The 14166-nt window shown below is 43.0% G+C and overlaps 1 protein-coding gene across 1 annotated transcript in view; it reads left to right on the top strand.

The window, feature by feature from the left end:
* The window catches only part of LOC126334698 (macrophage mannose receptor 1-like), a 32590-nt gene extending 20412 nt beyond the window's left edge, over window positions 1-12178 (top strand). Inside the window, exons 5-6 of the mRNA XM_049997200.1 lie at window positions 3453-3839; window positions 10533-12178. Of these exons, the coding sequence (XP_049853157.1) occupies window positions 3453-3839; window positions 10533-10711 (566 nt within the window). The 3' untranslated portion in view covers window positions 10712-12178. The remainder of the gene's footprint in view (window positions 1-3452; window positions 3840-10532) is intronic.
* Window positions 12179-14166: the final 1988 nt, after the last annotated feature.

Raw genomic sequence — 14166 nt, 5'->3', positions numbered from 1 at the left:
ATCATTGCCATTATTGTTATTATTATTACTCTTATTACTACGAGTATTAGTGGCAGCAGTAGCACAAGTACTGAAATATTAACTTTGTTAGTTCATAGCAGTTTCATTTATTCACAACTTCACTGTAGACACTGATCATTTTTATATTATTTGTAATATGAAAACTGTTAAAAAAGGTACTATATGTGTGAAATCATGGCCCGATGTAAGCGAGGATCTCATAGCGCTCATCATATCAGGTTAAAGAAATAAATAAATAATTTGGCAAAAATAAATAATAAAAGCAAATGGGGAGATTCAAACCACTCGTCGTCTTGCTTACTATCATGGCACACCGACAACGCTGTAGAAAATCTCTGACGGGCAGAGTACAGGACCCTCTATTAGTGCGTATTTCGTTAAACATGGACTGTCGTATCGGTAGAACATCGTTACTGCTGCTATAAACTCTATAATGATTCAACGTAAATCTTTTTACGGAGCACCGTGGTGTTGAGAAAAGGTGAGTCTTTACTTAGAAGTAATCGTCACACAGACTCAATGCATATTTCCTAAATATTTTAAGGGTTGCAGTGATGACGCCTTAAAGCGAGCCGTGACGGAGCTGTTCTCTCTCTCCTTTATAGTTTCTCGCAGAAGTGATGTTTCTTCTCTGGTGGCCTTCGTTTCGACGGGACGTTGAACTTTGCCACTTCCCAGTACGTCTCCTTTCCTCTTCCTCGTAACACCAGCCTGCAGGAAACATCTGTCGTAACTCCTCAAGTATTTTCTTAGTTGATGATTAAAAAGTATTTTCGCCACTTGTATTCTGAAGAAGTGATGTGGTTCTTGACTTGCACTACAAAGCGGGTTCTCGGAATTTCGAAATCACAGCACTGATATCCGTTTGTTACGAATTCTTCCGTCTAGCTTAACAGGCAGTACGCTCTTATTTCACTTTCAAGAAGATGGTGTGGCTTTGTCGAAGGCTTTCGGAAATCCAGTCGAGAAACTGGATCTCAACATTGGATCCGTCGAACGAATATAGCTAACTGAGATTCATAAATCTGTGATTGAAAAACAAATGGTAATTCATAAAGAAGAACTACTCGACGCTTAAAACAGTATTCGCTTCTTGAGGCAACGTGGAACACGAGATCGGGGCTAAGACTTTATGGAAAGAGCCTGATGTCGTGGATGATCCCTAATAGTATGAACAGGGGTTATGTTGACCACTCGAACACATTTTCATGAAATTGTACGGTTAAACTGGCAAGGTTTAACTGCTGTCATGTCTCGTGACGGGATATTGGGATCTAATCTGCGGTTGTTGCAAGATGCTGTGGGCCTAAACTTAGTACTTCTGGACGATAATGGTCGACCTCATAACGCACGTGCCGTTGATGTTTTCTTGGAAGCAGGAGATATTGCAAGCATGGCATGACCTGGTCGCTCTCGCCATTTAAATCCCTTAGAGAAGGTCTGGGATGCACAAGGGACATGTGTTTCATCACGTGAGCATCCGCCAAACACTCGTTAAGACTTGCTAGTAGCGGTGCAGGAGGACTGCACGTTATTACCTCAACTTGAGAATGCTGGCATCATTCACATCATGTCCCGTCGTTTGTCAGGCCCGTATTGCAGCCAGAGGTGATCACACCCCACACTGAGCGCATTAACCAGTTGTCGGAATGTGTGTGTAAATCCGTTAAGTTGAAAGAAACGAAGAACAATTTTGTCTGCCGTTATGCATGTTGCAGTTGTTTAGGTTGCGTTTTATCTATACTGTTTCTTGTTCCCTATCACCTTATTATACTGTTTTGTGGCAAAATAAATGCAACCTTGCAAAATTTCTGTTTGTTGCCTTAATTTCTGACACCAGTGTATATTTATCCAACTTTGACACAAAACAATGAATGCCACTACGGAAAAATGTTTGCGGTTGCCTGCGGAACCATGACTGTACCAACGCATTCATCTCTTCGTCCGAAGCATATCAACGGCCATGAATGTATTCCTTCAGGGCCCCATAAATATGGAAACCCTATGAGGAGAGATCGACATGTGATGGAGGATGTAGGGCCTCCCAGCGAAATTTCGGCAGGGTGTACTGCAATTTCCCTGGGACGCTGAACACGTTACATAAGAAAAAGATTTCTTAAGCCCGGTAAATGATAGCAATGTCTGTCGAAACCGGTTGTTTAAGTAAAGAAATATTTATCCCATCTTGGCTTTAGAACATTTTTAGCAAATAAAACATATCGTTCCTTCTGTCATCTCATAACGAGAAACATTAATCTCATATTTTGATACCCGCAAACTCACTCACTGAAAGCAATAGGAAAATTCTCGTTGACATAGAATTCTGAAATTCGTCAAAAACCAAGGTTTCACAGTACAAGACAACAAATAAATCGTAAAATTATTAATTTGTAGTTGCATCACACGATAAAAACATTTCTTTTGTCATATGTTAGCTGACTTGAAATTTGAAATTAAAATGTTGTCGAATGACTTGGAATACCAGGAACCTACATCTTGACAACATCAGTGTCAATAAAAAGCGAAAATCATTAATTTTCTCGTGTGTCAGAATGAGTGAACTATATTTACATAAATAAGTCTGTACGGAAACCAAAGTGCGAGATTCCTAATCGCGCTTGTGCATTTTTTCCCATTTCTCTCGTTTTCATTTAAGTGCCCCTTATATCTTGTAAGACGTAAGTGAGTATTGTTTCCCGTGTTCGTGCATTTCCCGAATCCCTAAGCTGAGCTTCCTCCCGTGCCATTTTCCATCACCACCCATTCCTCAGTAATTAATTCGTATTTGTGTTTTGCAATAACGACGTATTGAAGCGATGGTTGGGTCAGATTCATACATGTCATGTCTTGTTATCCAAGCAAAGGGAAAAGGCAGAAACTTCCTGGCAGGTTAAAACTGTGTGCCGGACCGAGACCCACACTTTGGACCTTTGCCTTTCGCGGGCAAGTGCTCTACCATCTGAGCTACCCAAGCACGACTCACGCCCCGTTCTCACAGTTTTACTTCTGCCAGTTTGAGTGTCTGTCCGGCACAAAGTTTTAATCTGTCAGGAAGTTTCATATCACCGCACACTCCACTGCAGAGTGAAAATTTCATTCTGGAAAGGGAAGAGGCTACTTCTTCTCATGTCGCATTGTTCCCTCAATTATTTACAAATTACCTTCTTATAACATTCAGGAAGTTTGGAAGCACAACCAGTAATCTTATGCAAAGGCACTCTGTCTTCTATTGTCGTAGCTGACAAGTAATAATGTTAACAACAGACCGAAGAAACTGTCTGTACTATCTGTCACGACATTTCTTGTGACCCAGTCTACACGTACACCATTAATTAGCAACGCAAGTTGATGACGGTTATACTTGCCGCGTCAAGATGTTACTTGTCTTTAATGACCAGGTCAACAACACACTGCATACTGGATGTTCTCAGGTAATCCATTGGACGTACGCTGGAGGACTTACGAACCCAACAACGCGGGCGGCAACGAAAACTGCTTGGCGTGGAACCGGGACGGCGGAGCCAACGACCGCGGCTGCGAGGAGACGCTGCAGTACCTGTGCGAGTGGCGGCTGCGGGCGCCGCTGCCCCCCGGCTACTCGCTGGCGGCCGGCGCGGGCACCTTCCTGCGCCTCAGCGAAGACCGCCGCCCCTACGAGGCCGCCGCCGACGCGTGTGCCGCCGACGGGGCGGCGCTCTTCGTGCCCGACGCCAGGCACCGCGTGGAGGCGCTCCTGCGGCACGTGCCCGTCGACAGCGGCGACATACTGGTCGACGTCAACGACCGCGACGACGAGGGAGTCTTCGTCACCGGCACGGGTGAGGGGGCACCGCGACCCATCACTCTGCGTTTACCACTCTTGCTTGAATCGAGTGGACTGGAAGACATGTCGGATCCAAGAATGTCAAATCAAACACCTTTCGACCGTCTCATTTCCAAACTGTTATTTATCGTGCTACCAGTTTCGGCCATATATTACACCATCTTCAGGCCCCCTGATCGACGTGTAGGAAGATTACAACCTCGATTCCGGTCAAAATGGAGCTATCTTTCGAAGACTGGTATTTGTAGATTTCTGATTGATACAGCGATTACTTCACTCTGCCGATGCGACAGAGATACACAGATCCCAGTCTTTGAAGGCTGGCCCTTACTTTTCCCGCAACCTACACGTTGGTTAGGAGGCTTTAAGATGGCGTAACACAACACTGAAACTGGTAGCCCCATAAAAAATGAGACTCTGGAAATTAGACAGCTGAAAGGTGTTTGATTTGACGTTAACAGCCGAGTCCCGCAACCTTATCTGAAAAGATGGGCATACGGAGACTACCTGATCCAATGTTAAGCCGGCCGGGGTGGCCGTGCGGTTCTAGGCGCTACAGTCTGGAACCGCGGGACCGCTACGGTCGCAGATTCGAATCCTGCCTCGGGCATGGATGTGTGTGATGTCCTTAGGTTAGTTAGGTTTAAGTAGTTCTAAGTTCTAGGGTACTGATGACCTCAGAAGTTAAGTCCTATGGTGCTCAGAGCCTTTTTTTTTATCCATTGTTAGAGTCTGACAGAGCTTTGGAAAACATGCCATTAAATAAATCAGAAGGGATGGCCAACAGTCGTTGGGCAAACGGACTACTCAAGTTGGCCTGTAGAGTCTATGAGTCTGCAGACATACCATTAGAGGTTTGTAAAAATATCATATTCACAGTACTTGAGATAGAAAGGGCAGATAAGTATGAAAACTATCGAAACGTCGCCTCAGTAGTTTATGCATGAAAGTTGCTAACAAGGGTAGTGCTTAGAAGAGCTGAAAAGAAAACTAGAAACTTGTTGGAAGACGGTGAGTTTGGTTTTAGCAAAGTTAAAAACATCAGATAGGCAGTTCTCACATTGGGTCAGATTTCACACTGCACTTGCTAATGGAGCAAAAGCTCGATAAAAATCAAGACACCCCTCACAGGATCTAGCAGAAACGTTCAGCAATATCAAGTGGTGCAAGATATTCGAAACTCTAAGAAAATACGAGAAAGAAAGAAGGGTAATATACAAGGTGTCCACAATTAAAGTTCCAATTTGTAACCGCTCTAGAAAGAGAAGCACTGCTCAGAATGAGAGCATATTATTGACTCAGGGGGAACCAAAATAAAAAAATACGAAAATTTTACCAATAGATGGCGCTGTAAACCTCAGAATGTGCACCATCGGACGCGTGTACACCATCAGACACGTGGCACTCAGCTTTTCCTCAGTCTGGATCCGAGAGACTAAACATCATTATCTCTGCTGTAGGTGAGTGCTTATCCACCGCTAGTGTCGGCGGTGCTGTCGCATTCTATCACACATTGTACCCAATTTGGTGGTCGCTCTAGCCAGCACACAGCCCCACGTGCGCTGGATCTGATATTTTATGCTTTTTGGTTGTAAATCAAATGAGCTCCGTGGATCAGCGTGTTTAGCACTCCTTTCCGTTGTGCTGCACGATGACAGCTGGGGGCATGAAGGTATCGGTCTATATCAGTTGTCTTCCGCCAGACACGATCCGGTCTTGTCTCTAACATAACTTCCAAAATGTCGTGGCTGGACGTATTTCTCCATCTCTGTGGTGAACCGTAATTGGATGTGGGCGAAGTTCACGCTGTGCAAGAAAACATGTAGCTCTTATTTTCAATGTGGGACAGCTACTACTCATAAGTAAGAGTCACAAAACTCTAATACTACAAGGGGGTGCTTTATGTGTTGAAAAATATCTCAGTCGAGGGTAACAAATAGTTAATACCTTAGGGATAATGTATGTGACTGAGTCGGAAAATATTTACAAGTGCTAGATATGTTCCGTAGTGTGGGAGTATTCTGCCAGTCAAACATCTGAAGGAACGCACATCAAGTAGCTTGTGTTATTTTATAAATTAAAGAGAGGAAAGCACAGATGTTGCACAAAGTACTTAGCAATTCATTTCCATAAAAAGTTGACAATGAGGATCATTATGCAAGCTACATTTTAAAGTAATGGTATATGGAGCTTACAGTTTTCTAAAGCATGCAAGAAACCAGAAGTACAGATTCAAATAAGAAAATACTAACGTAAGGAGTCATACCTCACAATTCCTAATTGGGAAAGGGCTGGGGGCTATATTAGAGGTAACGACAAACACACGCTCCAGAGGTACGTCTGTAGAGGATCTCAATTATGGGACATTAAACGTAGAATGACCAGTTATGATTGTAGTAATACAGGGGCAAAGAAACTCACAGAAGGAACGTATTGCACTCACAGTACATGCACTGATTCAACATTAGCCGAGACAGGGAACCTGTGAGATATAATTTACAGTTATTACAGACCGTGGCATCATCCCTACATCCTCACGTGGTATAACCCATTTTATTTTCAAAGAACTGCACTTCTATTGCATTTAGTATTTTAATAATGGTAACAAAACCAACAGCTTCATTGGAATTCAAAGTCGTTTATTCCTCTTAACACATGCTACCAGTTACGACAATCTTCAGGTCCCAAGCGTTACCAGCCATCCGCAACCGCAATTCCAAAGACCAGCGAAGTCTTCAAATGCCAACAGTTATCCCTGGCTCGGCATAACATATCGTTCATCACACAAAATAAATCATGAAATAGAACAATTAATTAAACAACCAGCATCAAAATGACAAGCATACCGTTCCAGCAGCCTTTTAAAAAATGGCCGTTTACTCTACTAGCTCGTTACAGCTCCGAGAGGTTCCCTGCTTATGATTATCCCGAACATTGACTGAATGATGCGCCACAACCTCTGTGCTCAGCGACTGTGTGTACCAGACACTGAATCTAAGAGACGCAACTCTGTTATTATGAAAGTACTGCTGGGAGAAGGGATACCAAATTTGATTACCATTTTGATAAAGTAAGGAAAATAGGAAAACATGCATTCAGGCCTAAAAAATATTATTTATTTCATCCATTATATAGGTATCCTTCGCCTTTATCTCTTTATAAAGTATGGGTCTCTCATTCTGGACGGAATTATGAGACCCATCTGCGCTCTAATAGCCTACCTTTCCAGCTCGTATTTGAGCATTATTTTCACCTGCAGTTAAGACCTATACATGACAGCCTCAATCGTTTTCTTCGGATGACAAAGATCTCCAAGCACTTAGGTTATTTTAAGGTTGGTACACGAGGAAACTAATGGAAGGAAGATTGGGTTTAACGTTTCGTCGACACTGAGGTCATTAGAGGCGAAGCACAATCTCTGATTGTTTCAAGGAAGGGGAAAGAACTATGCTCTCCATCTTCAAATGAGCCACTCACTCACTTGTCAGGAACGATTTAGACAAATCACGGAAAACCTAAATCTGGATGAACGGGTGAGGAATTCAACCGCCATTCTCCAAATACCAGTCCAGTGTGCTAACTACTGCGCCATATCGCCCTGAACTGGGAAATTATGCTGGTGGTGAATGATTATGCGCGAGCAATATTTTAGTTTGAGGATGAGTGAAGATCAAAAACACTGTTAGTTTGTAAAGACGGAAGAAGTTTGTACCTGAAAAGTATTTTAAAGTGTAATGAATCGCTGATTTTCTGTACATCATACATCTAAATTACGAAGGCTATTCGGAAAGTAAGGTCCGATTGGTTGCGAAATGGGCATCACAGTGAATATAAAAAATGTGTATTTGCAACTTTTTCCTACATAACCCAACTACTTCTACACATTGCCACCTTCCGACTTAGATATTTGTCGTAGCATTATAAGAACTTCCCAATACCCTGGTCCCAGAAGGCAGCCGCCTGTGCTTTCCGCCATTTCTCTATGCACATCCGAAGTTCGTTGTCTGTATCAAAGTCAACGGTTCATCTGAGCAGAGATGAACATCAGCGAAACTCAACTCCGGGCAGTAAAGTGGCCGATCAAGCAAATCCCATGCAGACGCTGCATGGGCGCCTTCATTGCCCCTGCAATGTGCGGACGAGAATTGTCATGAGAAAAGAAATGTATGACAGTAACGTTGTGTGGGGTTGCATGATATTAGGCGAAACCTCTCAACGGACACCCATACTTTACTAGAGGTAATACACTGAATAGCCAAAGAACCTGGTATACTGGAAGGGCTCTCGCGAGCATACAGGACTCGATTAATGTATAAAGTAGTGCTGGAGGGAATTGACACCATGAATCCTGTAGGGCTGTCCATAAATACGTAAGTATACGAGGGTTTGGTGACCTCTTCTGAATAGCACATTGCAAGGCACCCCAGATATGGGCAATAATGTTCTTGTCTGGGGAGCTTGGTGGCCGGCGATAGTGTTTAAACTCATAAGAGTGTTCCTGGAGCCGCTCTGTAGCAAATCTGGAAGTGTGGTGTGTCACTTTGTCGTCCTGGAATTGCCCAAGTCGGTCGGAATGTACAATGGAATGAATGGATGCAGCAGATCAGACAGGATGCTTATGTACATGTCACATGTCAGGTTCCTATCTAGATGTATCTGAGGTCCCATATCACTTCAACTACAAACGCTCCACACCATTACAGAGCCTCTACCAGCTTGAACAGTCCCCTGCGGACATGCAGGGTCCATGGATTTATGAGGTTGTCTCCATACCCATACACATCCATCCGCTCGACGCAATACGAAAAGTGACTCCTCCGATCAAGCAACATGTTTCCAGTCGTCAAGAATCCAATGTCAGTGTTGTCGGTCCCAAGCGAGGCGTAAAGCTGTGTGTCGTGCATTCATCAAGGTTACGTGAGTGGGCCTTAGGCTCCGAAAGCTCATAAGGATGTTGTTTCGTTGAATGTTTCGCACGCTGAGACTTATTGATGGCCCAGCATTGAAATCTGCAGGAGTTTTCGGAAGGGTTACACTTTTGTCTCGCTGAACGATTCTCTTCAGTCGTCGTTGGTCCAATTCTTGCATGATCTTTTGACATCGCAGCGATGTCAGGGATCTGATGTTTTATCGGATTCCTGATATTCACGGAACACTCGAAAAATGATCGTTTGGGAAAATCCCCACTTCATCTCTACCTCGGAGATGCTGTGTCTCATCGCTAGTGCGCCGACTGTAATATCACGTTCAAACTCATTGAAATGTTGATAGTCTACCATTGTAGCAGCAGTAAACGATCTAACAACTGCACCAGACTTTTGTTGTCTTATATAGGCGTTGCCGACCGCAGAGCCGTATTGTGCCTGTTCACATACATTTCTATTTGGATACGCATGCCTATACCAGATTCTTTGGCTCTTCAGTATATTATGTAAACAGAAGGTGGGGGGAGAAAGGAAAGAAATGGAAAGGAACTGTTGATGTCAGCTGTGTTGCGACAATATTCGGCATCTGCGGCAACGAGTGAAAATGTCTGTTGGACAGAGATGGGAATCCAGGATCTGCTGCTTACTTGGCAGTTGTGTTAACCACTGCGCCACCTGGACTATGTGTTTGTGGCAACTTTGCGGACTATCTTGGTACGCCTCCGAGCCGCCCCCCGACTACCACCTGGTGCATCATATACTCGGTCCCCATCCATGTCCTCTATGCCCGCCACTTTTGAGATTCCCGCAGGAGATCCTACGTATTTGTGCATCAACACTGAAGATGGTGAATTCATTGCCCATCGAGGACAATCAGTTATGGTGACATGTGCTAAAGAATGCATTCATATAAGAGACATTATTGTTCTAGGCATCTTTACGTGGTCACTGTGTGCTCACAACTGAAAAGAGCGATGTGACGCGATCGACATGCATACTCGGGACATTGCCAAACACATCTATGCAGAGCTTCATCGGGTTTTTCGCTGTCGTTTCCATTTCGCTACCTATCGGACGTTGCTTTGCGAATAGCCCTCTACAAATGTTCAGCGGCATTCACACTTTAACGGTCTATGAAACCATTTCGTAAAGTTAGAGAAGCATCATTCATGGAAATAAGGTATCGGCAGTACGACACGATAAGGTACAGCACATCTTAGTCTGCCTTCCTATTTAAAAAAAACTATCACACACATCTCAGTCGTGGCATTTTTTTTAAAAAGGTAAAATTCTATTGCATTTATCTTTTCTAAGCTTTTACCCAAGTCCAGTCAAGATTTCGGTGGCAAATTGATAATATGACTATTAATCACCTGTACAGTGTCAAGATATTTTTGAATAGGATCTGGCAGTACTAACGAAGAAACGACACTCAAAACCTAAAGATCACTTGTAGGTAAGACGTACGCTGTACCAGTCGGATGACTTCAGAGAGAGTGTAAATGGGCTGTGAAAATTATGTTTCACGCATATGAGCGCTCAGTTCATTGATGTTCCCACTCTATGGAATTCTAATTTTGTACTTGACCAATACAGCATGGAAGTCACAGTTAACGTGTGTAACACCTGTGAGAGTTTAGTAAGGAAGCACGGATCGTTGACACGGGGTGACTTCTTATTATTCGTGGAATTTGACGAAAAGAGTTAATCATGAAGCTGTTGCAGCATTTCAAACACTGGCGAATTGGTGACGCCTGTTGCAGGACGGCGTCTGTCGGACTTGGAGTTCCACGACTGGCTGCCCGGGCAGCCGGACGACGGGGGCGGCGGGGGCGGTGGGGGCGGCGCCGGCGAGGACTGCGTGGTGCTTCACTCGCACGGCTTCCTGGCCGACGTGTCCTGCGAGCTGCCGCTGCGCTACGTCTGCGAGTGGCTGCCGTGACCGTTCCTCCCGCTTCGCTACCAGCCAGACACCGCCTCTCACGGCCTCGCACAAGCGAGCTCTCAGGAGAGACCGTGTACTCTTCAGAGGAATGGACCTATTTGTGAACACACATTTGTGGGGAAACTAGGTTCCCCATAGTGTCTCGTGCTCAAGGATCTTCCACAATGAAAATGGGAAATAAAATTCCATTATGACCGAAGAGGAAAATCTGTTTCCTTCACTACGCCACAGTGACTACTAAATAAATGATCATATCTGACCAACGCTTAAAATTGGAAGAACCGTGCAGGTCAATGTGACCGATTAGTGTTGCTTAATAGTTTAATAATGAATAAACACCTAAGTATTAATTCAGGGGGATTGTATTTCATGAGTTTTAATATACTTTGGTGATTTACAATTTCTGTGAAAGACAAACAAACTTGTGTAACAAAAGCTGAACGCTTTTTAGAAATTAGGATGGCAGCCGATCAATTTGACCAGTGTGATATTTTTTTAGGTTTCGTGCTTCTATAAAGTGTAATTATGGAGTTTTACTTGTGCTTAGCTTATTCTATTTCATTGTTGTGATCTCGTTCCCTGTTTTTCTTTACATTTTACTTTATTTAGTGCTACAGTGGACATGCTTCAGTTGCTGTGTTCTGCCAATGCGTCCCTCATTATTATAGTGCATCGGTACTTTCATTCAGATGAGCCTCTACAATTCCATAAAATTTGGAACTAATAATCTGGACCAGATGTCTCGTCTGTACACTGTACAATATGGCTGCCGCAGATGGCCTCTGTACATTGTTTTCAATGTGCTAGACCTTGCCGGAATCAGCTCACTGATCCTTTACAAGGAGACAACAGGAGGAAAAGTTATCTGGTGACTGTTTCTTTCCAGATTAGCAGAAGAATTCTACTCTTTCTATGTATAATCGATGAAAGTGACAATACATACATTAACTGTGACTATTGAAATATGTAAGGTACAGTGAGGAACACCTGCCAAATAAGAGAGATTCAAACAAAAGTAAAAATCTGTGTGTGCCGATGCAAGACATTCATACGTGGTCCACCTGTGGGAAGTGTTCAGTAGGGGTGTGCAAAGTGTTTTGATAAAGATGGTGGCTTTGACAAACAACATGTCACAGAGAAGGACAATGTTATTTTCTTTTAAATGCCACAGCATTTTATGAAAATTTTTCTTTATTTACCCTAATAGATATATTTTATAGCCTGTTTGGGGCTTTGATTAATACCAAGTCATAGAGGTAAAAATAGTATTTTATAATTACATGTTTATTTGTATTTGTAAGTCCAGTAATGCAGTCTAGTTTTGTGAATATTGTATTTAGGCTGTGTTCTTTACTGCGATTGTTTCTTCTTTAGTTAATTATAGTTGTTATAGAAAAATGTAAGCAGAACACATTCTATTAAACAACGTAAGGTTGAGAAAAATACACGAGTGACATTTAAAAACACCGTGCTGAATTAATTTAACAAGTTAAACTGAAGAAAAAAGGAAGACATCATCGGTCAAACTGACTGATAGCGGCTCCACAAAGCAGTTAACTAACGCCTGGCCTCATAGCGTCAGTGACGTGCTACGTCGCTAGTGGAATGGTCAAATCTGAGACTACTGACTTCGAATCTAGTAACAAAGAGAGTATCTTTTTTCACAGAAATAAAGTTACATACTCTCTCTGATGATAGAAGCAATGTATGAATCTAGGTAAAGAAATTAAGGGGAACAATGACAACATATAGTGCAATATTTACATGTTATTCTACCTTATGTGAATGGTTATTTATTTTTATATACATAGCAGAGCAGGCACTCTTCTGTAATTCTGTTACCACACACTCATACGAACACCAGGTGTAGTGCAATACTCGTGTTAGAGACAGTACGTTCCCCTGTATCTGTCGATGCACCTGTCTTGATCCAGGCACCCAGTGGAGAGGAGCGGCCAGCAACCTTTCGCGAAGAAGTGAATGTTACTTGCCCTTTTATTTAACTGACCAGTGTTTCTTCACACTTTGTAAGAGCATACGTAGTTATTTCGTGTATTAGCTTTTGTGTAAGCTCACTTTCCAGTGAAAAGTAACAATTCATACATCTGTTTTTAACAGTGTCATTGTTTCAGTTTGAAGAGCTTGCGCATTTTTCTACCTTAGTGTAGAGTGACAGAAATTTAAAGTGCCGATCCTAGTTTTTGTGTATCCTTCTCTTTTATATTATGTGAGCACCCCAAGTTGAGTAGCGCCTCAGTCGTGTAATTTGATCTCTAGCCAGGGTCCTATTGTTGTTTCTCAATTAATCGTGGCCGCCTTGTCTGTAGAGCTTTCCGCAGGTGCTTGTCTACAGCTACTAAATATATTGGTAAAATGTTTCGATTGTTAGAATCATCTTCAAGGAGAATAACGTTTTGCGTCAACGAATCAACCATACATTTCCGTCATACTCGTATATAAGCCAAACAAATATAAAACACATGTAATTCTCATAATCGTCTTAACACAGTCAATATTAAAACACTGTTTCTTGGCACAATTACTGTAGTGTACATTTTGTGATTACTCCACAGATTGAGGTGTTAACACCAAATGTGCGCTTCTGTAATAGTTCCATCACACGGAGTGTTAATATGAACTGTGTTAAGACAGACTATTACGACAATTATAAATGCACTACATTAATACGACCACTATATAACATATATAACGGAAATTTATTGTTGACCCCTTGATGAACAATTTTTTTCTCCTTGAAGAGGACTGTAGCAGTCGAGGCCTGAAGAAAATAAGTACAGCTGATGGTAAAAATATGCTTTATCCAAATTCTCTCTCTCTCTCTGCATTTTTTTATTTTACACAGTACGTAATGGGTAATGTTTTACTCTATCTCTGCGGACACAGGGAGAATTTCCCGCTGTCAGGAAACGTCTGGAAGCTGACTTGGGCATGGTCGAGGTGCTTTTGATTACTGCTCAAAGCTGCAACGACATCGGTACACGACTGGTAAAACCTGGGACACCTTTGATGCCGTCGGAATACCCTGGTAACCCGGTGTCACTATGTCTTACGGCGTGCACCCCCTGACCGGTTTGCCTTCACTCGAGAGAGAGTGGCGGATAGTGGTGGTTTCGCTCATTTCGTGGTCGAAGGTGGAAATACGAAGTGACAGTACAACTAACTCCTCAGCCCTTAGCGACAGGTACGAAGTGCCACCCAGTGCTAATAAAAATATGAACCAGCGCAAGTTGCCACTTGGGTTGCAGTGGCTGATTGTCCTTTCCATTGCGGACAAGTTTAGAGAGTGAGTATGCTAGTAATCGTGAGCCCCAACGTAAGACAGGTAATATAGCCCCTCAGGGAAACAGCACGCATGTCGGGAAAGGTTACCTGTGTGCTCTCGGAATGTCTGCCGGGAGGTCTCGTCCGAGAAGCCTGCTGGAGGGAGACTG

Source organism: Schistocerca gregaria, chromosome 2, assembly GCF_023897955.1.
Source record: "Schistocerca gregaria isolate iqSchGreg1 chromosome 2, iqSchGreg1.2, whole genome shotgun sequence".
Lineage (NCBI taxonomy): Eukaryota > Metazoa > Arthropoda > Insecta > Orthoptera > Acrididae > Schistocerca > Schistocerca gregaria.
This window is presented reverse-complemented; position numbering and strand designations above follow the sequence as displayed.